This window comes from Cynocephalus volans, chromosome 12 (genome assembly GCF_027409185.1).
Source record: "Cynocephalus volans isolate mCynVol1 chromosome 12, mCynVol1.pri, whole genome shotgun sequence".
Classification (NCBI taxonomy): domain Eukaryota; kingdom Metazoa; phylum Chordata; class Mammalia; order Dermoptera; family Cynocephalidae; genus Cynocephalus; species Cynocephalus volans.
Genome location: NC_084471.1, coordinates 99,268,092 through 99,293,723, shown reverse-complemented (window position 1 = coordinate 99,293,723; position 25,632 = coordinate 99,268,092). Strand labels below are relative to the sequence as shown.

The 25,632-nt window shown below is 42.4% G+C and overlaps 1 protein-coding gene across 1 annotated transcript; it reads right to left on the bottom strand.

The window, feature by feature from the left end:
- Positions 1 to 17,803: 17,803 nt before the first annotated feature.
- Positions 17,804 to 25,175, bottom strand: GPRC5D (G protein-coupled receptor class C group 5 member D). Its single transcript, XM_063115521.1, has 3 exons — positions 24,281 to 25,175; positions 18,985 to 19,052; positions 17,804 to 17,875 (listed from the first exon to the last, which is right to left on the bottom strand). The coding sequence occupies exons 1-3, from the start codon at positions 25,173 to 25,175 to the stop codon at positions 17,804 to 17,806; spliced, it is 1,035 nt and encodes a 344-aa protein (XP_062971591.1).
- Between the last annotated feature and the right edge of the window lie 457 nt (positions 25,176 to 25,632).

Here is a 25,632-nt window from a genome sequence, read left to right as displayed (position 1 = left end):
AACTCCCCACACGCTTTGCCTGGAGTTGTTCTTCTGGACCTTTCTAGCCAGGAGAATTTGTGCACGGTTATAATAAATCCCTGCCCCGATTCTTCTCCCATCTGCTTGCGCTCAGCCTCGGTCAATATTGACAGTGTATTCTGCGAGTGGGCGCTGTCCACTAAACGGGGAGTGCTGGTTGTGTAATCGGTTACTCACCTGGGTATGCAATAAAGGTGTGGTGGCAACTCTTTCACTGTGGCAGCAGTGATACCAGGGGCAGGCATCAGACACCGGGGGAGATGCAGGTGCCCCGTTGAGCTTCACAGTGGGGCTGGCCACACTAGGTTCAGTTTTACTGGGTTTGTACTTGGCCCTTGTCCGTGTGTCTCTCTTTCTCTTCGTTACGTCTCAGACAAGTGTGTTTTCTCCAATTTTCGAGGCTGTCAGAGGCGAGAGAGCCAGGGTCATCCTCGTGCTGAGGTTTTGCTCCCGGGAGGCAGAGGAGTGGCAACCTTGGAATGGGGTTTGGCAGCCCCAGAAAGACAGGGAGGAGACCTCAAAGCCAGTTTCGTGAGTCCCCCGAGGTTTAATCGTAGGAGAGGGCAGATCCAGATCCCTTATTTGATAGAATTGGTTCACAATATCTTTCGGCAAAGACACGATACCTAACAATTATTTACTTAATCCAATAAACAGCTCTGTGGGGCAGAGCGATAGGGAAATCTCTCTTTGGTGAAAGAAAAAAAATTCCCATACAAAGAAACTGACATTTAGACATTTGTAGCTAAATACAGGAGTTACCTCTTAAGAGCCTGACGCTCTGCTTTTCATCAAAAGGAAAAACAGTGAGGAGCAAAGGTTGGGGTGAGAGTGCAGGTGGTTAAGGACATGCTGGATGAGGGATAGTTACGTTCCACAAAGGTTTGGCTGATAGGCTTTGCTAACATTAGCCTAGGTTTGTGTTCAATAGGGGGAATGACATATAATGATATGGATCCTTCTAGACTATTCTAGTCTTTCTCAAGAGGCCATGGCTCAATGAGGTTTGTCGTGAGGAGAAAGCACTGTGGTTCCACATATGTCTGTCATAGCCTAGGTGCCCAAGAAACACACGTTCCCGTCCCTCTTTTCTTTCCTCTTCTGGTCTTCATCTTGTCAACCAAGCAAAGGGGGATGAGTGAAAGCTAAAACCACAGAATGCTCTGGATCTGCTTTTCTTATTAGGGAAAAGAATCTGCCAGCCTTTGTGTCCCCATGGCTGCCTTCCTCCAGTCAACCTCTTCAAAAACTGGAGAGGACCTAAAATGGTACCTATTTTGGGATATTTGTTTCTCTCCTAAGAAACAAGGTGGTCTCCAGAGTTTGTACAAGGAGGCCATCACCCCACTGAATTCTTGCTCTTGCCAGGTGGCAGAAGAATGCCCCCCACCTGAGCAGCATCTGTCCCCCCCACGGCTGCTACCTTATCTTCAGTTCTCATGTCTTTTGCATATAAATGAGTTTTTTTGTTAAAATAGGAACATCTTAGGGGCTGGAGGTTTTGGCATCTGAGGATCATTATATTGGAGAAGAGGATTTCAAAGCCCTCCCTCTGTCTCCATCTCCATCTGGGCTGAAATAGAATGAGCAAATGTAGCCCAGTCTGGTCGTTGGCCGTTCCAGTTGATTGACGGCTGGGAACCAAAGTGGCATCTCCTTTGCACTAAACGGGTGATGATGAAGTAAAGCTCAGCAAGCGTTCTGTCCTCTTTCGTTGTCAGATGAGAAATAGACTGTGTCTCTGCTGCTCGTGTCAAAGCTGCCATACCCCATGGTTCCACTTGATGGCAGTGAAACCTCAGGCATGAACCCTTGGGGACTATAGCTGCTTTTAGCAGAGTGGCAGATCCTCAGCAGGCCTGAGGTGAACGCTTGTGTTTAGGGGCACTTGCTTCCTCCCTCCCACCATCTTTAAAGAATTTGCTCACCCTCTCCTTTGGCAGTTTCTTTGCCCTTTGCCTTATTTTTGTGAAGCTCTCCAAGGTATTTCCAGCCCATTTGCATGCAATCTGGCATCTTTACAGATAATGGTCGCATACGCTGTTGTTATTAATGCCAGCTAGTATTTATGTGGTGAGAACATTGGCTTTTTGTCAAGAAAAGTGTGCCAAGACAAAGAGTACAGCCTGGGCCTGGAAATGCAGCAGTAAAACACATTTTTTTCCACATGCTGAGTTTCCTTCCTTTATTACTAGACTTACCATCACTGCTGAGAACTGAATTGTGCCCAGCTGATCTTTTCCTTCCTTGCACACTTCCTTCCATTGCTTCCAGGGTTTGCAGGTTTGCCGCTGTCCCAGCCCCAATCTGAAATGGGGGGTTATTTCAAAATTGGAGGTGGCAGCTTCAGGAAAATTGTTCTCCTGTTGACTGCTGAAACCCAGATTCTGGGAAATCAGCCCCCAGTTTGTAGACTGCTCTCTTTGGAAATGTTATGGTCCAACCTTGTGCCATTTTCCTGGAATTTCTCCCATCCAGGGCAGACAACGCTTTGTCCTTCTTAGCTTCAGGATGTCTCAAGGATGCAGCGGGTCTGTGTGGCAGCCTGATGCTGATTTTGGCAACCTCCAGATTTCTGCAACTTTCTCGATTCTTCAGAGTGGAACACTTTAGTGCCCCAAATTTTGGAGTTTGAGGAGGTTACAGATCCTCTGGTGGTGCCTCTGCAGCCCTCATTTTGAAGAGGAGGAGGAAATTCAAGCCTAATGGAGTTAATATGACCAAGACCAGATTTCTGGTTCTGCGCTCTTTCTACTGCCAGTGCTTGTGTGATCAATTCTAGACACTTTTCCCAAAGGAGTATTGTAGTAAAGAATCAAATAAAATGACCGTGGTCACCACATATTTTAAGCATGTCTCTCATTTTCCTTTGCCTCTCCAATTACCTTTTCGTCTCTTGATTTCTCCTCTGGTCATCTTCTCTCCCCTCCTCATGTAAGCCATGAGGAGAGGGATTGGTGAGGATGGGCGTTTTCTGGCTAACCCCACCACCTCCAGGCCAAATGAACATTTGCTTCCTGGGAAAGTAGGCTGTCAAAGGAGGAATTGCAAAGCAAGGCAGAGGCCTCCTTCATTTTCCCAAGCCACTGTGATGATCCTTCAACTTCCCTGAGTCCTATATATCATGCCCAGTACCTCTTCTTCCCTGTGTATGGAGTCATAGCTCCCTTCGGGGAGCACGTGCCACCCCCTCGTGATCCCTCACTCTCTGTGCAGCTTCTGAGAGCAGACGCAGAGCCAGTCCTTGGCAAACCCTTGCAAGTCACTGCTGTGTGTGCAATGACTTAGCCCAAGGTGTTTGCCCTGAGCCAAGTGTCTCAAGCACCAAACCCAATCATGATCTTCAACAGAAAAGAAGGTGAAACTTTAGTGGAATCTGGTTACCATGTGTGCAACACCAAACTGCGTGCGCCCAGCTGCTTCTAGTTCAGGCACCTTCCATATGATGACCTATCAGTCCTGCTGGATATGTATCAACTCAATTCAAAAAACTCGGCTTACAAGCCCTGAGCTCTGGGACAAGGTGAGGGGCTCGTACTATATCCTGTGATTATGTAAAGCAATGACCTCTCCCTAAGAAGGAATAATTCCAGATCAACTTTTTTTTCGCCTCAAGGAACTGAAATAGAAAAAGCGTGCATTGATTTTAGCATAATATCTTTGTGAGTAAGATGGAAAAAGGCAAGAATAATGACAATAGAATTAGGTGGAGTCATAAGTCAAACATTCAAGAAGAGATCCTTTATTAGACAGAGGTCACTAGTGGGTTGCCATAGGGCTCTATCTTTGGATCTGGTTGGATAATATTTTAATTGATTGCTTGGATAAAAATAAAGCATATTTATCAAATTTTGCACATGACACGAAATTAGGAAAGACCGAATAATAAAACCAGAATATAAATGTGTCACAATAGGCTGGAATGAAGATCTTAAAGCAAGAATTTAATCTATGGAAATGTATTCATGTCCCCCAAATAAATTACATAAACACAGGTTGGAAAGACTTGGTCTGACAATAATTTTTATGAAAAAACTTGGCATTTTTAGATGTCTATAAGACTGATAAGGGCCAGTGATGAGGCTTAGCAATAAAGTGAAAGCGACTGTAGGCAGCACTGACATGATTGTGAAGTCTAGGTCAAGGCATGTGCTGTTCCCACTGAACTGGGCCACATTAGACCAGACTGGAATGTTAAATCCATTTCTGTGCATGTCATTTTAACGGAGGCGCTTCTCACAGGCTGTTTTTAGAACTCCGTGCTATGCAGAGCAGCTGCCGGGACTGGGGGTAGTTCATCCAGAGAGGAGAAGATGTTGCAGGGTGCATTATCTTCATCATAGCTAACATTTGTCCTGGGCTTATTCTCTGCCAGGCTCCATTTCAGGTGCTTTAATAGTATAATATAATAAGTATGAAAACCTTATGAGTTATTATTACTGTCATTCCCCGCTTTTTTAACACCTGCAGACACTGAAACAACAAGAGGCTAAGTAATGCCCAAGGTGACAGAGCTGCCAAGCGCTAGGGTGGGAGTCAAGGGTGGATGGGCTGCCTCTGGGTCTCTATGGCTCCAGGCTGCTTCACGACAGCATAATAGGGGGCCCAATGGTTAGACATTTTGGGGAGTCAGATCCCAGAAGAGCTTCCTACAGAGCAGTGGCTTCTCTCTCGCTGGTGTTTGAGCTCAGTGATGGTCTGCTGGGGATGATGTGGGGGATTGTTTGGAGCAAGGCTGGACTAGATGAGCCTAAAGAGTCTTGTAACTCTTAGGGTTCTGGGATCTTACCAGCCAAGTTGTTATTCTTAGTTTTTGAATCTAAGAACCATGAGGGGTCGTCAGTTTTTCTGAACAGTTCTTTCCCTACACCTGCAGCCTAAGCCCTTCCCTCCTAGGCCCTCCATGTGAACATGAAGGTGCTTTCACTGTGTGAATGTGTCCTCACCTTTTAGCAAGTGTTATTATTGGATGTCACAATCTGTCCCCAGGCTGGTAGTTGTGATTTTCAGCACGGTTCTCTTCTTTGTAGCCTTGCTTTAGAATGGAAGGTGCCATGTGAATACAGTATACCTTATTTTTATTTTATTATTATTTTTTAAAGATGACTGGTAAGGGGATCTTAACTCTTGACTTGGTGTTGTCAGCACCACTCTCCCAAGTGAGCGAACCGGCCATCCCTATATGGGATCTGAACCTGTGGCCTTGGTGTTATCAGCACTGCACTCTCCCGAGTGAGCCATGGGCCGGCCCGAGTATATCTTATATTTAACATTGCTTTATTGTGGACACAGTGATAACGTAGAATTCTTTGCAAAGGTGCTTGCATTTGTTGAAAAACCAGTGTGCCCCCACTCAGATACATATAGTCACTGCCTGAAATATTGCCTGAATTTGTTCTGTAGACAAAAGTTACCTTAGGTACAAAACAACTATTGCATGTTGTTCCTTGAGGATGATTAGTTGCATACAAAAGAAACCTATGATTTGTGTTACTCAGTGAAATCAAAAAGGTTTGTGGGTTGAACTTGAGTAGCACAAGTTTAGTCATCTGAGTCATAAGCCTGTGAACTCTACGAATGTTCAGGAACCAGGAGGAGGGTCGGAGGGAGCATCTGACTGCTAACTAGTGACACAGAGAGAGAGAGGCAGAGGGAAGAGGGAACCAAGACTTCACTGAGAAGAAAGCATGGGAGTGGGGAAGAGTTGTAAAATCAGAGACCTGGCAAGATAGTGAAGAAAAAAAGTATGTTAAGATAAAATTCAAGTTAGGAAGTCGAGAACCAGAAATTCAGGAAAATGTTGTCACAGCTCCCAGAGTGTCATGACCTGTCTGTTAAACTGGGCAGATGATGTTGACCTTATCACAGAAGCTCCTTCCAATTACAGTGGCTATTCTTCCTCCAAGTTCCAGGATGGCCCCACTTCATGGAAGAGCGAGGACCAGGTGAAGGCAGCAGCCTCTGAAAGGCACAGGACCCGGCGTGCTCAGGGCTGGTTCTGTGGATTCCAGTAACCAACCCCCCACCTCTCTCAAAGGCACTGGCTGAGTCCTGTGATCCTTCTGTTTCCTGACAAACCTGGTGGCACTGCCAGACACACCAAATTGGCACCTATAATATTTTCCACAAGTCACCAGGGTGAGCGCGTGCGTGTGTGTTTTCCATTTAATTTTAAGAGAGATCAAGAGGACAGAAGGAAGACTGATCGTTTCTCCGTTGTGCATAAAGCCTAAATGCAGAAGTTTCCATGCTTTCCACGTACCTTTTCCAACGGCCTGACAGAATCTCAGGGATCCCTGGTGTGTGTGGGGGTGTCTGCTGGTGGCTGTGTACACATGAGCACCCACCTACACACGTACACATCTACCCGGGTATACATAGATCAGGTGTAACTGTAAGGTATAGAGAGTCATTTCTACTAGTCAGAACAAACCAGGGTCCTTATACCTATTCACTGTATGCGTACGTACATAGTATCATGCCAAATAAAAAATATTTCCATTCAAATCAGTAGCAAAGCAACTTTGTGGATTGTGTAGCTAAAAAGAAGTGTGTATCACCAAATGTCCCTGACTTAGGGTCAGGGAATGACCTATCTTCGTGACCTTGGTCTTTCTCATGTGCCCTTCGGGTTATATCACCACCACGTAGCATTACCTCCTTTTTTGCAGTTTCTAAGATTCAGGAATGCGGTGTGGTCTGAAAAATCTTCCTGTAGATCGTGAGGAAATTTGATGACATAATTTGTATACATAGTTGAGGTTAATCCCAAGAAGATTCTCACAACGCTCACTCTGGTTCGGGCCAGAGCCTTAATTTAAGCAGGGCTTCCCAGTCATTCTCATGTCACGAGACACTTAGAAAATGATGCAAATATGAGCAGCTGCTGCTGCTCATGGCCACACATAGCCAGCCTGGGGCCCCGACCTCCTCAGCCCTGGCCTGGATGCTCCAGGGCCAAGGGAACCAACATTTTGCCATCCTGGTAATCCATTCAAGGAGCACATTGCCTCTCTCTTGTCTGGCTTATGAGCCCTTCTTGTTTCTGATCCTTAGTGTTAGATTTCTTAATGGTCCGTGCTTTCTTTCTTTCTTTCTTTTTCTTTTCTTTTGGCTGCTGGCCGGTATGGGGATCTGAACTCTTGACCTTGGAGTTACAAAGAGGTGCTCTAACCAACTAAGCTAACTGGCCAGCCCCCATGCTTTCAATTATCTACTACAGAGCCAAGTTTTTTTGTAAGTCTTTGTCTAGAGGATCCTCAGCTCTACCTGTCTCTCCCTGGAAACTTCCCCAAGACTCCCCGAAATTCTCTCCTTTGCAACCTCCACATCTCAGCTCAAATGTTGCTTACTTAGTGACATCTTACTCCTAAGATGTCAATCTAATGCTAGTTTCCCATGGTAGTAGTTCTTCAGAGCACTAAATATTTGAAATTACTTTATATTTATTTGTTGGTTTACTTGGTTTTCTCCTACTATTCTGTAGGCTTCAGGAAGACCAGAAGTTGTTTTAGTTTTCCCTGTATTCCCTGAGCCTAGCACAGTGCATATACATGTAGGTTGAATGAATGAATAAAATTTGGGGGAGAATGGTATTTTTTTTGGTCACAGGCTAATTAGAATTATGGCTTTTTACTCAAAGAACACAACTCTCAGATTTTCTTTTGGTCTGTAACAGTGTCTTGAATACCAATTTGTCCTCAAATAATTTTGAGGAATTCAGCTGATCAGCCATCAGGCTTTTCTGTTTGGGTACAAGAACACTTAAATCCAATGCAATAAAAGCAACTCACAAGCCTGAGGCCTGGAGGAAAGAAAGAAAATTCTTTACTTCTTGGGCTGAGTATATTTCATCATGTCCCAGTTTATTTCCCTGAGGCTTTTCTATGTCAAGCTTGGGAAAGGGCTGTTTCTTAGGAGAACGACACAAGAATAAACTAAGTATGAAAAAAAAGAGAAAAGCATCCCCCAAAGTGAGAAAATAAGAGAAGCACTTTAGATTGAGCCTCCCAAAGATCAATCACATTTTTTCCCCTAAGTACTTACTTTTCTAAACTGTCCTGAACCAAAACGGATGAACAAGGACCCTTCTGATTATGTAAACCAAACTGGAAACAGAGGAGAGCACCAGCAAACAGGATCGGAAAGGATTTATCTTCCTGAATTTTCACCTTGTAAGCTGCTTCTGGCAGCATTGTGGTTGATTATTGCTCCCCATCACCAAAACCTCCCTCCCTTCTCCCTCCCCCCTCCCCCCAACAATGTCCCCTCTGTTTGCTTGTCATATCAACTTCAAGTAATTGTGGTTGTTATATCTTCTTCCCCCGCCCCCGGTTTTTTTTTTTTTTTTTTTTTTTGTGTGTGTGTGTGAATTTATATATTAATTTTTAGCTCCCACCAATAAGTGAGAACATGTGGTATTTCTCTTTCTGTGCCTGACTCGTTTCACTTAATATAATTCTCTCTAGGTCCATCCATGTTGTTGCAAATGGCAGTATTTCATTCGTTTTTATAGCTGAGTAGCATTCCATTGTGTAGATATACCACATTTTCCGTATCCACTCATCTGATGATGGACATTTGGGCTGGTTCCAACTCTTGGCTATTGTAAAGAGTGCTGTGATGAACATTGGGGAACAGGTATACCTTCGACTTGATGATTTCCATTCCTCTGGGTATATTCCCAGCAGTGGGATAGCTGGGTCATATGGTAGATCTATCTGCAATTGTTTGAGGAACCTCCATACCATTTTCCATAGAGGCTGCACCATTTTGCATTAAAATTCTATTTTTTTTTTTTTTGTCTTTTTGTGACCGGCCGCACTGCGCTCAGCCAGTGAGCGCACCGGCCATCCTTATATAGGATCTGAACCTGCGGCAGGAGAACTGCTGCGCTCCCAGCTCCGCACTCTCCCGAGTGCGCCACGGGGTCGGCCCCCAGACAGTCCTTTTGACAAACCAGGCCAGGAGCTTTTCCTGGTCAACAGAGCAACACTTTCCAAACTTACACTGTCTTAAAAATCACATGGGAGCTTGTTAAGAATGTAGTCTCAGGGCCTTCTCCTGGAGGTTCTGATTTAGTAGTTGTGGGCCAGGGTCTGAGGATTTGTATCCATAGCAAGTATCCCAACTGATTCTTTGGATGAGGCAGGTTTGGGAAAAGGCATTGGCTAGTTATCCACGTCTGTCCTTTTTTTGCTGATCCACTAATCTTCCAGGCAAGCTCCAACGGCTGCCTTCCCAACCTTTGAGCCATAATCCACAGGAAGAATCTCTTGGCTTATGCACGCAGAGCTATAGTGTGTGGCTCTGCAAACAGTACTCAGGTTCCCCCCTCTGTAGGGATCTTGCTGGAAACCTCAGGGTTAGCAGTGGAACTGGATATGGAGGCAGAGGCATCAGGAGAGCACCCCCTTAGAGACGGGGCAGCCTGTTCCACCATGAGGCTTTCTTGGGCTGACTTCTTGTTCTCTCTATACAATCTCATCTGCTCCCCAACTTCCTCCCCTGCCTCTAAACTCGTTCCCTAATCCCTCTGCCTCTACTGGAACTCCACAGCCTTACACGCATCTGCCTGTGTGCAGCTCCTCTCCAAACTCAACTTGTACAAACTGTGCTCCCTTGCTGTCCTCTCTGTCCCCAAATCTATTTCTCCTCCTGGATCATCTCTTTAGAAAGTGGAGTCATTATCCCCTTAGGTAACGAAGCCAAGATGTAGACTTCTCCCTCTTCCTGATTTCTTACATCTAATCCTAAACAGGATCTTCTTTAGGCCAGTGGTTTGCAACCTTGGCTGTAAAACAGAATCACCTGGAAAGATTTTTAAATATACTGTGCTCCACTCCCAGAAATTCTGCCTTAACTGGTCTGTGGTGAGGCCAGGCCTCGGATAGCATTTAAAGCTTCCTAAATGATTCTAATGCAGCCAGGGCACCCTTTCCATCCCCAATTACAGCCTTTCACATGAGGCAGATCTGATCAGCGGGGCTGGGACTAGGGTGAGGCAGGTGAGGCACTTACTTTCGGCACAAAATTCAAGAGGGTGCCAAAAAACTCAGTCATCAAGAGAAATAATGTTTGATACAACATTTAAAAAATCAAAATTAATGCAATAAAGCCCACGATAAACAATATATAAAAGTTTTATGAAAACAGGCTGTCATGGTGCATTCGTTTTATGACCCTATGTTATTGCGCAAGAGGAGTGATCACTTCCAATCAGGCTGTGGTTCCGGCTTGTCATGTCCCTCTTGTGACCCTCCCATGGGTTTATGAGGGTTGACAGTGACATGCAAACAAACGGGGCAATAAATGGCTTTCTATTTTTCGATTGGAGACTTTTTATTAACGTTTTCCACTTGGTTCAAAACATAGGTGGGTATGTTGATATGTGTACATAGAAGTGCACATTTTCCCTTTTGCCTCGGGTTCTAGGATGGCTCACACAGCACTGATCCCTGATCATCTGGCCTCTCCTTCTGACACTGTTCACACCCAGACCAGGTCTAACTTCCTCCTCGTGGGATAGCAGCCCTGTGTGAGCAGACACAGCCTGCCTCTCCAGCCTCTTCTGCTTCTTCTCCCTTCATACATTTATGCTCTGCATAAGGATGCCTTGCAGTTCTCTGACTGCACCTTGGTTTTTCCTTTACTCTTCACACAGGCATTTTTTCTGTCCCATGCATCTGGGCCATTTCGGTTGGTTGACTAGTTTTTTTTTTTTTTTTTGCACTGCACAAAGACACTTGGCTGAGATGGTGAGGTCTGGGCTGGAATCCAGCCTCCCTTCACTTGCCAAGCCCTGTGCCCTGGCATGAGGCTGCATCCTTTGGGGTGGATTCACCCACTCAGAGAGGGCACATTTTTCTAACTCACACAAAGCTTCCTTGTTAATGGCTACTCTGAGTATTCTACCTTCATCATCCGCCCGGTGAATTCCTACCCCTCACATAGGACAGAGCTCTAAAATAAAAGCAAAACCAAACAGATAAATAAACAATATGTTAAAAAAAGGAAAGAAACAAAACAAAAATAAAAACAAAAACCACAGAGCTCAAGCTTTTGACCTCCTCTGTGTGGTCTTTCTTGCTCTGGGTCTCCCAGACAGAGATCCTCTTTGTTCTAAGTCAGAACTTCACCTTCCACATGCTCTGACGATGGCACCTATCTCAGGGAAGTCATTATGTGAATAACCATGGAGCCACATGGCTGGCAGGTCAGCCTGGCGTACATCAGTCAAGAACAGGATAGCTCTTCTTCAATCTAAGGATGTCTTTGAAGAACACTGGAATAACAGGCACTAAAGTAAAATATTCAGACAAATAACTCCTTGTTTTACTTGAGGATATACCAAACAGCTGATTCAGTGGTTATGTCAGTCAGGATGGGCCAGGCTTGCAGAGGGATTGAACAACCTCAAGCCTTGGTGGCTTAAAACAAGTTTTATTACTTGCTCACACTGCATGTTTATCATGGAACCTGGACGGATAGAGCAGCCACTATTTGGAATACTGCTTACCACCATGGTAGAATGAAAAAAAGCTTCAAGGGTCTTGCATCAAAAATTAATTGCCTTGGGTCTAAGCCACTTGGAAGTAACATCATTTCTGCTTACAACTTATAGACCAGAATTCATGTCATGGTCCCACTCAACCTCAAAAGGTCAAAAAGTACAATCCTACTGTGTTCCCAGAAGACAAGAGAGTTTGGAAGTATTTGGAAAACAGCACTTATGACTACAACAGTGACACTTTCCATAAAATTGACCGATTTTCCTAATGTCTTGAATAACCACTTCTATTGGTCGTTTTGGTGTTTAGAAAAATGGGTTATCGACAGGAGGATGTGTCAATAACAGCTGCAGCTAAAAACCAAAAGCACAGTCTTTTTTGGAAATCTCTGCCCATAAATAAGGGTTCTCACAGGATGTGTGTCTATTTTATCTCACAGAGGTAGTTCAGATTATGCTGTAAAAAATAGCAGAGTGACAGTGGCCAAATGCAGTTTGTTAGGTGAGATTCTTGGTATCTTAGTAAAATATACATATACCATAATTGAAAAGCATTGGCTAATTCATCCAATGGCCCAAATGAAATGGTATATGTGAAAATCACTTGTAAATTATAAAGTGCTATAAAGTGGAAAGTACTGTTAAAAATTATCATTAGCCTGAAGGACTGGACATCTCAAAGATCCTTAGGATTTAAGATTTTAGTCTGCTATAGATATATCCTCATTTCTTTTCATTTGCATTTAAAACAAAACCCTCATAATAACAGAGCTACAGCAATCATTCTTTTAATTTGAGCTAGCTATATATTAAAAACAAAAACTGGAAAGCTCAGTTGTTCCAGAAATAAATTGCCCTGGGAATAATGCCACTTAATTAAACATTGAGGGAATTAAAAAATTAATAGTAGATGAAGCCTGCACAAGTGTCTTCTACATACAAAGTCCAGGTGGAACTACAACAGAATGTTCCATTTGCAGCATACGTTTTAAAGTCAAGCCCCCTCAATATGTGCAGGTGGATCTTGTTTGAGGGAGAAGTGCAAATCCTCAAACTCTTAAAACAAAATAAAGGGCTAAATTTCACTTTAAAAAGGAATTTTAAAAGCACAGTGTGCTTCCTTAGTGTATTTGTATCATATAAAGGACATGTTAGTGAATTAGAAATTATGTCAGTTCCACAAATTGAGCAAATTGAGGTATATGTGCAACTCTATTATTCGTTCTACCGCTTTTTCATGGACAGCTTTCTCTGTATCACTTGTAAATTCTAAAGTGCTAGAAGGTGTAATGTGTAGCCCTTTGCAGCATTATCTTACAATTCGTGAACAGTCATAGATGCAACTGAAATTCTCACCAGTTTAGTTTAATTTGAATCCTATGATGACAGTTATCTCAAGAAACATGCCATTTGCCAAACTCAGACTTGATTTAACCAGATACTACATATGGTTCAAGTTCTCATAGTTCCATTGTCTTTAGAAAAGCCAGAAAGATATCCAGTGGTATGTCCAAAGTGCACTTGGAAGCTCTTGCTTCTTGGAATCAGATCAGTATTAGACATCCATCATTGTGCTCAGCTCTCTGATCCAACACTCTGACCCTCACAGTAACCTAATCACACTGATTTTCTTGCAGCTCCAGGAAAGGCCTTCTAATAACGTTTTAAGCAATGGTAGCATCTTTGTGCCTCCTGAGGTAACCACTTTGAAGTCCTTTGAATAAATGAGTTCTGATGTATGTTAAAGCACCAATGTAATTCTAAATAATCTTTTTTTTTTTTTTGTAGCTGGCTGGTATGGGGATCTGAGCCCTTGACCTTGGCGTTATAAGGCTGTGCTTTAGTCAACTGAACTAAACGGCCAGCCTTAATTTTAAACACTCTATCTTTGAAGAGTGGCAAATATGACCACTCACAAGAGACCAGCTGCTTAAAATTGGCCTGAGCCATTAAGATATTTTTAACAGCTCCAAGAAAAAGCCTTTTTAAAAAATTCAAATGTCAGGCATACCTTCTCAGAAGTCAAGGTCTTCATGCTCATCACCCATTTCATTTTAATTTAGAGGCACCTCCCCCAAGTGCAAAATACAGAGGATTTGTACCAAGGAAGCAAAAAGAGATTTTCTAGTTTAGTTCTCATTAATTGTGTTCTTTAAAAATAGATGATTAGGCTTATTCTGAGGAGGATGCCCCAGAAGTATCTTGTTTACCTCACTCTGCCACACCTTAAGTTGGGCTTGTGTGTGACATCCTCAGCGAAAGTTTCTAGGAAAAGATAGATTTCGAGTCAATTGTGGAAGGAGGCAATGAAGGACCAGAAGGCATGAATCTGGGCAATATGAAACAGATACTATGGTAGGAAAAGGGTGAGTTTGTTTAAAAGAAGAAAGAAGAAGGAACAATGGTTAGAGAGAATAAGAAAACTTTAGCTTGACCTGACCGTCGGTTGAAATAAAGCATAAACATAAGGCCTTGAAGCTTATGGGAAGTCGTGAAATTTAATGTGGAGGCAAACAAATCTTTGATGTTCTTTGAATCAGGAAAATATCAAGGTGAACGGCATATTAACTCCACCCAGGCAGGTATTAGTATCATGCTGTAACTAGCTGAGCTAACAGGCCACGTTATGTCAGGCAGGTATTTTAAAATGAAATGTTTCAGCTATACCTTTTCTTTTAAATAAAATAAATAAAATCAGAGAGGGATTATCTAAAATATTTAAAATTATGTAACCCATTCATATAAGTGAGTTTAGATCTTCAAATAATACTTGTTGAATTGAGTAATTGAGTACAATATGCTAACCATAAATAGTTTATCTTTTTCTAAAGCAGGTTCCTCAAGGATCTGTACTTAGAGGACCCTTGGGGTTTTTAGCCTTATGTGAATTGCTGACTAAACTCAAAAGAAATTAAATTGTATTTTCATGAAAATATTCTATCACATCATAAGATTATGTTATCCTAGATTACCCTCTCTTGTGTCGGTCATTCATGGTGTATACTATGCCTTCCCCTGTTGTCCACAGGACATTACCCTGCCCACAGCTTCCCAAAGGGGAAACAGACATAGGTGACCGTGTCTGCACCACATGACCAAGCCAGACACAGCTGAATGGACCAATGGTGGGTGCTGGACCCAAGGGCAGCCAATCCACAGGCTGATTTAACCGAAGAGGAAGGCTGATGCAAAAGAGCCTCCAGCTGGAGACAATGGTGCTCAGCTGGGCCAGTCAGAGTCCCTCTCAGGAATCTGAATTATGACAGGCAGGGAGAGAACCAGTCAGCTGGTAGTGGGTAGATAAGCGAACACATCCACAAGAGAAGCAGAGACAGTGAGGAAAGTGTCACAGTGGCTGAGGGAGATCGTGGGGTAGGGTGGGTGGGGGGCGGCAAGCTTTTCTTAATGACAGACAGTATTCGATCTCCATCAGTCCAGCTGAGTGGCTGCAGAGGGTTTTCTCAGAGAATTTTGTCTCCCTGTCATATGTAACCTTACAATAAAATTCCATTCCTGAAACAGTCTGAATGAAACACTTGCAACCTACAACCCCCCCCAATCTAACGAATACATAGTTTAAAATTTGGTAAAATTGTGCTGTTAACTTCAGAGGCAGTTTGGTACAAAGAAGTTCAATTTTACCTTCACTAATTTTAGAAGAAATCTTTTCTGGGAGACAATATTAAGCCATCATATATGGCTTCAATAGATTTAAAAAAATTTGCCACCCAGCTTTACAGAAACATCTCCTGCCTGCAAAACAAAACAAAACAAAATTATGTTGAAGGTATCATTGTCATCACTATTGGGATAAAATCCAGGAGGATCGGCGATAATGATTTTCTTCCAGAGCAGCTGGAATGGCCTGTTTCTACCTTTCATATTAGGTTCCTTATGTGGTTTGTTAAATAAATATAGTATGCCACCTATAGGTCAGAGTCTCACTTAAATATTTTCTCTCAGTGTTTCATTACCAACAAGGGCAGAAGGTCACATGTTTTGGTCATATACCTAGGTACTGGTTGTGCTGATAACATTTCTCAAGGCACCGCTTTTAAAAAAGAGCAGTGAATTTTAGTGCAGCAGAAAAGTACACGAAAACACTGGAACGTTGTGTAGAGGATGAGCCGTGAATTTTAGTGTAGCAGAAAAGTACATGAAAACATTGAACGTTGTGTAGAGAATTCTGGTCTTTGTTCTGCCACTCACAAGCTGTGTTACCTTGGGCAAGTCCCTTTTCCTCATCTGTAAAACAAGGGAACTGTATTCCTGAAATTCTCTGCATTGTATTACCTCTTCCAGAAAAATGTAAGCTCTCTCAAAGCAGTGTTTCTGCCTTGTGCAGTCGTAGAAGGATTACTGGTACCTTGCAGATACTCAGGAAATATTTGTTGCTATTGAACCATCTAGGCTGTACATTGTTCATTAAAAAGGCTCTCTTACATGTATGGGGTCTTAGTTATTTTTCAAAGTACTTTCGTATAGTAGGCACTCAACACTCACTGGTCTGAAATGTCTCATTTGGTTTTTGAAGGGAACACACCTAACTTGCTAATACAGAAATGTAAGCATGAAGAAGCCTCGTAGAGGGGGAAGAAAACTGACCTAGCAGGCTGGCCCTCCGCTAACCATTGTGTGGCTTTGGGTCATTCTGTTTCTCTAAAGTTATGTTTTCTCATCTGCAAGGTGAGAGGGCTGAATTAGACCTTCAGCACTCTTCTGGAGGCAGGTCTCTGCTTCTGGTCCTGTTATACCTGTTGTTTAGGACAAATGAGTATTTAAGGACAAATGAAACCACTGGGAAGGATGTGGGCTGCATGAGGTATGAAGACAAGACAATTAGTGCAGAGGCACCAGCTCGTTAGAAACATCAAGACAGGCAGACTATGCTTTTTATGTTCACCCCTTAAAATCTTTTATGAGCTTCAACCAGGGTGGCTTTTCCTTTGCTGTTATTGGTTCATCAAAGCAGATCACTGACCTCAGTTGTGTCTGCTGCCATATTAGCTATCACGGGCTGGTAACACCATGGGAAAAAGCCTACTAACTTGCAAGTCCATGGAAATGTTCATGTTATTGAAATTGCCTAATTGTGGTGATCCTGGGGATTCTGCTATAACAAAGAAAATTCTGGGTCAATCATATTTTGGGTTCCTTTGTGAAAAGTACCTAGACATTTCATACTTGTTAGGATGGCCACTGTAAAAACAAAAACAATCATGGATAACAAGTGTTGACGAGGATGTGGAGAAATTGGAAGTCTTTGTGCACTGTTGGTGGGAATGTAAAATGGTACAGCTATGGAAAACAATATGGAGGTTTCTCAAAAAAATAATAATAGAATTACCATATGATGCAGCAATCCCACTCCTGGGTATATATCCAAAAGATTTAAAAGCAGGATTGTGAAGAGATATTTTCACACCTGTGTTCATTGCAACATTATTCATAATAGTCAAGAAGAGGAAGCAACCAGAATGTCCGTCAATGGATGAATAGGTAAAGATGGTACATATACATGATGGAATATTATTCAGCCTTAAAAAAAGAAGAGCTTGTCTCATGCCACAACATGGATGGACCTTGAGAACATTACACTAAGTGAAATTAACCAGTCACAAAATGACAAATGTTGTAGATTCTATTACATGAGGTATCTAAAGTAGTCAAACTCACAGAAATGGAAAGTAGAACCATGGTTGCAGGGGCCGGGGGAGTTATTCAGTGCGTACAGAAGTTTGGTTTTGCAAGATGAAAAAGTTCTAGGGATCTCTTGTACAACGATGCAAATACAGTTAACACAGGTGAGCTGTACACTTAAACATGCTTAAGATGGTAAATTTTATGTTAGGTGTGTTTTTTAAAATCAAAATTTAAAAAATTGACTAAAGTAATCCAGTAGTAAGTTCTTACTAACCTCTATACTTTGTCACATTAAAATGACCTTAATTTCCTCAGACCAGGGTCTTTCAGTCCCTTTAACAAGAGGCACCAATTCTTTCCAGCATTGCTAAGAAAGGGAATTTTTCAGTTACACGCATGAAGAAAGAGACATACAGTCAAGGTAGGGTGTCCAGCCAAGATTGTAATTATGTTTGAAGGGGCAGTCTTCTGATGAAGGTGCAGATGGGTAGAAAGGGCCAGGAAACAGAGAGGAGGGACGAGCTGACACTGCACTGGTGGCGTGACTCTGTGGGCTCCCCAGTGGCCTATCAGGGCTATGTTAACCAGGATGGTCTTCCGGGTTTTCTCTACTCATGTTTCCTGTAGACTTTATAATCCTGCGTCTTGCTGGGGGCTTCCTTTAGCCCGTGGGATGAGACTCTCTTGTGTGGGATCAACAGTCTGGAAAGGAAGAAATGCCATGATCAACTTTCTGAGCCGGCATAGGGGATGATACTCTTCAGAACCATGTTGGAAATATTATCATCTCACCATCATTTAATTCTTTGTTAATTAAAAAAAGAGGAAAAAAAAATAGTGAGCCTACCCATATCAGGCTACCTGCTTAGCCATTAACAGGTATCTTTTTGCAATGTTCTTGAATAGCTCATCACTGGAAATTGAAACTAATCCAAGAAGCTCTTGGAGGGGATAATAAAGGTTTCCTCACTGTGTAAATGCCCTCCTGAGGGTTAATTACAGCAAATGATATAGCTATGTCCTGGTCCAGGTGTTATTCCAGGAAAAGGCAAAGTCTCAGATAACAGACCAGAAAGATTAGCTTAGTTAGTTGCCTAGTAAAGTTCATGGAACAAACAGTCTGAGCATGGCGTTCACTCTGGGATTTTAGTTACTTTCAATCTACATAATACAAGATTTGTGTCCCAATGCGGTATTTTTGGATGTCTAGATTTGCATGTCCTCAAGCCATCACAGCACAAATGTCAGTTACCTCCAATCTACTCAGCAGTGCTCCCTCTGTTTCTGCCTGAAAAGATTAAAATTGATTCATCCATCTGGGCATCCAGATGATGGTGACAGATCTAGCCCAGTCCTTGGGGCAGCCTGGGCTGCTGGAGCTAGACAGTGATTCAGAGAGGCAGTCAGTGGGACTTAGGGGGTAGATGCAGACAACCAATACTAGAAGCAGACCCGACACTCATACATGTTTACAATCCTCTGTTGTCCCCAAGGCAAAACTCAGGGAGCCTACGCCTTTTCATCCTCATACAAACCCTTCAAGCTTCCGTCTCTTTCAAGGGACATGCACCTGCATCAGAGTATCTTGCTCATTGACGGTGGTGGTGGAGATCGGGAGGGGTTCATGGAAGCAAAAAGCGTGCTTTGCCTCTCTTGCATCACCCTGGCATGGCTTAAATCTGGATGGCTCAGGCTCCACAAGCCTTTAGGGATGGTTCTGCCCTGCCTCTCCTCCCTCAGGTTAGTAAAGCCATTGGAAATGACACCTGAAGGCTCTCCCCAGGAAGGAGAAGGTAGACCAGCACATTTACCTGCAGCTGAATGGGAGTGCCATATGAAGTTAATGCTACATCCTCCTCAGCTCCATCACTGTCTCGGGCTGAAAGCCAAAGGAGGGAAGGGCTGGGTTAGTGTCAGATTCACGTGGGAATGGCACATGAGGACTACGAGAAGACTCGGTGGCTTGCAAAGGGGCTCCTGACCCTTTAACAGGAATTCTCAGTGGAGGCTGTTACTGAAAGAACTGATGATTGAAGAGTATTTTTAAAGTTTATGAGGAAGGTTGTATATGGAAAGCATATGCATGTTCAAGAGAAGCACGTAGGTGTTTAGTGTTTGAAGAGGCTGCAGAATCCTCATGACTTTCTAGACAGAGAGCCCAAGCCTGGGTCGAGTCCTTGCTCTCCCAGCTTTACGCACGTGAACTTGGCATCCCACTCTCTTCAACAGTCCCTTTCAATTCAATTCTCTACAAGCTTGAATTCAATTTTTAAAACTGGACATAATAAAAAAGATTTCTAAAGACAGTTCTATACTGTCATAGAATACCACACGCACAGTTATTTGTGTAACGCCTGTCTCCTCAACCAGACTGGAAGCTCTATGAAGACAGAAACTGTGTCTGCTTCTAAGGCCAGGAACTTGCTCGATATATATTGCTTTTTGATGATCACAGACATAAGTGTGTTGCTAGTGCTCACACTGAGAGGCTGTAGTATTGAGTGGATGGACCCTGGAGAAGGAGAAAGACTGCTTAGCTCTCCAAACTGTGTTGTCTAGGGCCAAGAGCCTTAACCTTTTGTTGCCTTTGCTTCCTGATGGGAATGAAAGGGGGATAATGATAGCATAACAGTAAATCTATTTCATACGGTTGTTTCGAAGATTAAATCAATTAATCTATGTATAAAGCCTTTGGAACAGGGCATGATATACAGAAAATACCGTATGTGCTCTCCGTTGTGTATTATTATTGGTGGTGGAGCTGGAGGTGTGGTTATAATTGATGCTCTAACAGCCTTCTCCTACTGGCATTTTTTAGAGGGGCTCGATGCTGTGATATAGGACACGCTTGTCCTTCCTTCATGGCAGAAGGAACTGAATCCTCGGTTTAACTTCTTTGTGGCACAACAAGACTCCTTCACACTCAGTACCTTGGTGACCAAGTTTCATCCAACATTCTCATCAGACCAGACCATAATTTAAAAAAGGCCTGATTCTTCCAGCTCTGGTTATTGTTCGTGAATTTACCAAAAGACTGTTTCTGTATATTAAATCCATAATATCTCATGGTAGAGAATGAGTTGGTAAGACTTTACATTTCTATGTGGAGCAGATGGGGAGGGACATTGTAATCACTATTCACACACAAGGAGTCTGAGGCTCCTAGAGGTTGAGGACCTTGGCTTGGTCTCAAAGTTGGTGAGCAGCAGACCTGAGTCTCAAAGTCAGGGCACGTGAGGCCCCCCGTGCTGCTTAGTTATGTTCATGCTTCCTAAGTCTTTATGAATGTCATTATTCTCTCCTTATCTGTCCTCAGACCAAACAGATTTTGCCCATGACTCATGGTCTTCTCTGCTTTATGCTAGTTCTCTCTCTGTGACTTGTAACTCTTGAGGATGACAAAAAAGAGCTTCCGGTGAATGAACAAACAAAAATGACACCTGCTTGGATCATTCAAACTGGGTTTCCCCTGGTAAGGTAGGTGTGTCTTGAGGAAGAAATGTTGCGAGTTGTCAAAAAGGGCTATGTCCAGCAAAAGTTGGAATTTGCTAGGGAAAGTAAACAAAGGGTGTCTGTTTGCAAAAACAGTTTTCTTTTGGTTCGCCTCATTTTATGCTCATTGACCCATTTTATCATTATGTAGACTCTTTGATTATCTTTGTTCTAATATCTTCAAAAAGAATCAAACTAGGTTTGTCTGTACACATTCAAACACTGGATGGAAAAATGCCCACAGTAATGTGATACTTTCAAGTACAAATGGTTCTCACTTTTAGTAAACATAGAATAACAATATTTTAATTAATCGGAAATAGATGAAGCAGGCAATGATTAGAAGAGGAGCTTTCCCTTATAAAAATGATTCGTAGGTGTTAGTCTACTATATTTAAGATCTCTGCAAATTATATCACATTTAAACTCCTCAGTGAAAAGAACTGATTTTCATTCATTAATTCATTAAATTTTTGGAGTATAGAAGTTAGCTATACTTTATGCAGGGACACAAATATTCCAAAATTCACCAGCTCTAACTATAAAACAAGTAACAGATCCATCCACTAGTCTAATTAATGAAGGATATGTCAAAAAATAACACAATCCCAGATGCATGTAAGTGAAGTAAGTAAACATGAACATAATTTCAGAATTGCTTCTTCATTTTTATTTTGCATTTTAATTACTTCGTTTGTGTGTGCACAAATTCTTTACTCTACTCTTGTGCATCTTTAAGTTAAAGTTTCCTGTGCCTAACAGTATGTTGAGCTTCTAAAACTTTAATCAAATGCCATGAGAACATATATGTATATTTTTGGCTCAAGGTTCTGGTTAAGAGCAACTGATTTTAAAAGTTCAATCAATTTACAGCTTTGCAGGAACACATTTATAACACAGGGAAAGGAACACTTATCCCCATTTGTTGAGTGTCCTGTCGTCACCCTCCTGATTGTACTTTCATCCTCCATCTGTGTGCTTTTCTACCGAAGGATGAAGTCCGTAAGCCACTTCAGAGAGATAAAGCCTGATCTTCCTTTGAAAGACTTCCAGGGAAATGGAGTCCTTCATCTCCTTTGCCGATCTGCTTCGGTGTTTACCAACTCTTATTTTCATAATTAACCTAAATCCCTCCTGCCTCAGTTTGACTCCATTTCCGCCCATTGTCTTCAGTGGGAGATAGAAAACGGCAGGATACCAGCCTCTTGGAGAGAGGTCTTCCTACTTGTGAAAGTCTCTGCTCATCACCCCTTGCCTGACTGTTCTTTCAACTGAACAATTCTAGTCTCATAACCCACTGGTAAATCAAATAATTATGCGACTGGAGTCACAGCTACAAACAGCATTAGTCAGAAGAGTCACACGATAAATGCCCGCCTCATGGACTCGAACAAAATGCATTTTAGCACAGAATTTAGAGGGAGAGGATTTGGATCGGCTATGAGAAAGGCACATAAAGCTTCCGAGCTATCATCTCAGTTTCATTGTCTTAACCTTTCCACATAGGTCTGATGTTATAAGCCTTTAATCATCTTTGTGGTTTTCTGCTGGGCCTCCCCAAGTTCCCCACACTTCTCATTAGTGGAGCCCAGACCTGGAATGGGTATTCCTTCTGGAGACCGGCCGATGCTGAGGACAGCGGCATGGCTGTTGTCGCTGACCGCATTGTTTATATAACACCGTGACTGCTTCTTTGCAAACAGAAACAGGGACAGTGGGAAGCTCCTTTCTCACTATTACTCACGACCTACAACACTCAGGATTTTACTGTTATTACAGTTGTCTGGCTCTTACCTATTTTATAGCTATTTGTATGTTTTTTCCTAGGTAGGTGTAATTCTGTACTTTTTATTGAGGTTTAATTATTCTTTTGATTTTTGATATTTGTACTTTTTCTGGGTGACCTAAATTCCGATTCTATTCTCTGAGCTCAAGTTTCTGGTTATTCTACTCAATTTTGGAGAGCAATCTATATGTTCTTTACTACACTATTGATTTTTTTTCCCACAAAATATCAAACTACATTGACAATAACTACCACTGGCAGACTATTTCCTGCACAGAAATGGATTTTCTAAACTTGCTTGAGTAACAGGATAGTCCTTGCCAAACCAGGGAATATTGTACATTTGCAAGCCTTTGCTTTTCAACTAAAATACTCCTTTGGACACTTTAAACACTTGCCCAATATGTTGGGGGTATGGAATATTGATCATTACAAGTCCCAGTGTGTTTTGGGTTATTGTGAAACTCTGAGAACTTTTTTCTCTCTAACTTTTGTTTCCTAGAAATATACAACAACAAAAACAAACACAAGAATTTTCAGCCTATCTTCAGTAGCAACTGTGAGAAGTATGCTCAAGAAAGATTGACTCTGCAAATTTGCCACAAACCTCAGTTATCTGATTATACATCAACAGCAATGAAAAAACTCTTACAGGAAAGATGTAGAGTGTCAATTTCCTACTCTTGGTCAACTGAACTGAAAAGAATTAATGGATGTATTTATCTGAACAGGATTTAATTTGAATGTGTAATTAGCCATAGTTTACAGCTCCAAAAAAAAAAAAAATAGTGTATGTACTTAAAGGAAAGCTCATGTTAACTTTTTTGAGCCTGGTGTACATTATGTGTGCTATATAATATATTAAATAACATCATCGTTACACATTAGAAATAAAATATGAGAAGTCAGATGCCTAGTAAGACACAAAAATTGATGTAAAACTATGATATTGGATTAAGAATAATAGGCCAGATGTTTTAGAAAAGGAGTTAATGAGTTCTGACATATTTCCAGATAAACAAAATTAGCCACTATTTCTCCCAGATTGTTGGGTTCCAAGCATCCTTGTTGTCATGGATAATATATTTTATCCCTTAACTAAGTATAGTCAGGTGGCTTGGTCTTATGTAAGGATAAAACTATGGCCCAGAAGTTATTGTGAAAATGTCACATAAGCGAGTTGCTTTATTTCTATGATTATACATCTGAGCCTCTAGTGAGAATTCTGATGTAATGGCTCTTCCTATCGCTTTTTGTAAACCTTGAAGGATTTTAAACAGTGAATGGTTTGAAAAGCAGAAAACCAGAAGCTTTTGGGCTTTGCGACTTTAATGAGGTGGTGAGTCCTATGAATCAGTTTAAGATTATGTCTGGGCAAATTAGCTTTGAGGCTTAAATTTAGCAAATGTCAATCACTGTTGCCACGACTGACTTTTGCACTTGACAATTAACACATTTGGATTTAGCATTAGATGTCATGCAATTGCATGGTCCAAGCCTAATTTGGGGCTGGTTAATTCATTTTATAGTGGGTGCCTTTCTTTACCCAGCATGAGCACTCAGAGTCACACCCTCTTTATTTAGGGACTTTGATTCATTTCTGTCTTGGTCTTTCCCCATAAAACTCTATGTTTTGGAAGGACAGAGTTTTCATAAAAATTTAACCTTGATTCTGGGAATCTTCATCTTCATGTTTGAGCTATAAAGTGACCCACCAAAAACCTGACCCTTCTCTTTTTGATCCCTTTTGGTTCATTCTGTTGTCCTATTTCTCTCTTGTTTCTCCCACAGGAGTGCCTGTTTGCCCCTGAGTCCCCCAGGGAAATTACCTCTTGAAGGCTCCTGGTTCTCCACTCGGAAGCTGCACTGGTAGACTGGGGCTGTGCAGGCATTGCCTTGTGTAGGACAATCCTGCTTACATGATCTGTAGAGAATGCAGAGCTCAGGTATGACGTAGAACAGCAGGAAAACCCATGCGTTGGTGATCAGGGCAATGCAGATGACCGGGTCGTCCCACTGGGGCTGTCGCTGGAGCTGTGGGTTGCCCCTTAGCAGCATGGAGATCCACACCACCCAGATAAGGATGGAGATGAGCACAGTGATGAAGATGAGTCTTCCGTGCTGCTTCCAATTCTCACATGGGCCGCAGAAGGAGGCTTTGGAGATGAAGAATGTGAGGGCCATCAGGAAGAGGACGTAGACCAGGAGTACAACAAAGTCCACATTGAGCTGACAAGGTGTCATGTGCACAAACATCATGCCTCTGGTCATCATGAGAGTCACATACTCAATGGCAATAATTATCTGCAACAGACTGACACCAATAGCAATGCACAGAATTGTCGTCCAAGAGAAGGAGACTCTACCCCGGACGAGCTTCACCAGGTGGAAGGCATGAGCCAAGAGGCATGAGAAACATATAGCAAAGAGAACCCCAAAGAGAAAGTAGCGTACGGGGGCGGTTTGTTCATTGAACTGGATGATGAAGGCGAAAGCAAGTGCAAAGAGCCCCAGCACAGCCAGGAGGAAGAGGAACTGGGTGGGGAGGACATTCCACAGGCAGCAGTCTTGGACCCTTCGTATGAGGAAGAGAAATGCCAAGAGGAGCACAACTGTCACCACTATGCCAATTATTGCCAGGGACTCCAGAACGATGCCCCATGTCTCGTCAGTGTCACAGAAGAGATAATAGTCTTCAGTGGACTTGATGCAGTCCTCATACATGGTGACTTATAGGTGGACCTCACAAGAATGGTCTTCTGATCCCCTGCAGAAAAAAAGATGCGGCAAACTTATTACTTTCCATCTACCCTTAAGAATGCCTGTTGCAGGGCACTATGATGTCTCTCAGGCCCAAATGAAGACACCTAGGCATAGGAAATAAATTGTCACCAGGACACTAGAGAGAGCCTGAGTTACATTTTGTTTGACTCCTGATACTTACCTAAATCTAACATTTGCTAGGGGGGATAATCAGAGATATATACAAACATGGTCTAAGGGGATGGGAAATGCCATCACATATATTAGCCCCAAATCTGTAACTGTTGTGTATAGGATGTCAGTAAAGAAAATAAGAAATCCAACCTAACCCCCTCAAAACTATCTTAGCAACATCCTTCTGCTGGTAAAGGCAAAACAGACTTCATTGGGGAGCTCCACGTAATTTATGCATTTCCAA

What these genes read in the sequence shown, in the direction of transcription:
- GPRC5D (XM_063115521.1), bottom strand. Translation starts at nt 25,175, where the DNA reads ATGTATGAGGACTGCATCAAGTCCACTGAAGACTATTATCTCTTCTGT. An exon ending in GAACCAGGAGCCTTCAAGAG is followed by an intron (nt 19,053 to 24,280) that starts GTAATTTCCCTG and finishes TTTGGCTTTCAG; the next exon opens with CCCGAGACAGTGATGGAGCT. An exon ending in GCACTCCCATTCAGCTGCAG is followed by an intron (nt 17,876 to 18,984) that starts GTAAATGTGCTG and finishes CTTCCTTTCCAG; the next exon opens with ACTGTTGATCCCACACAAGA.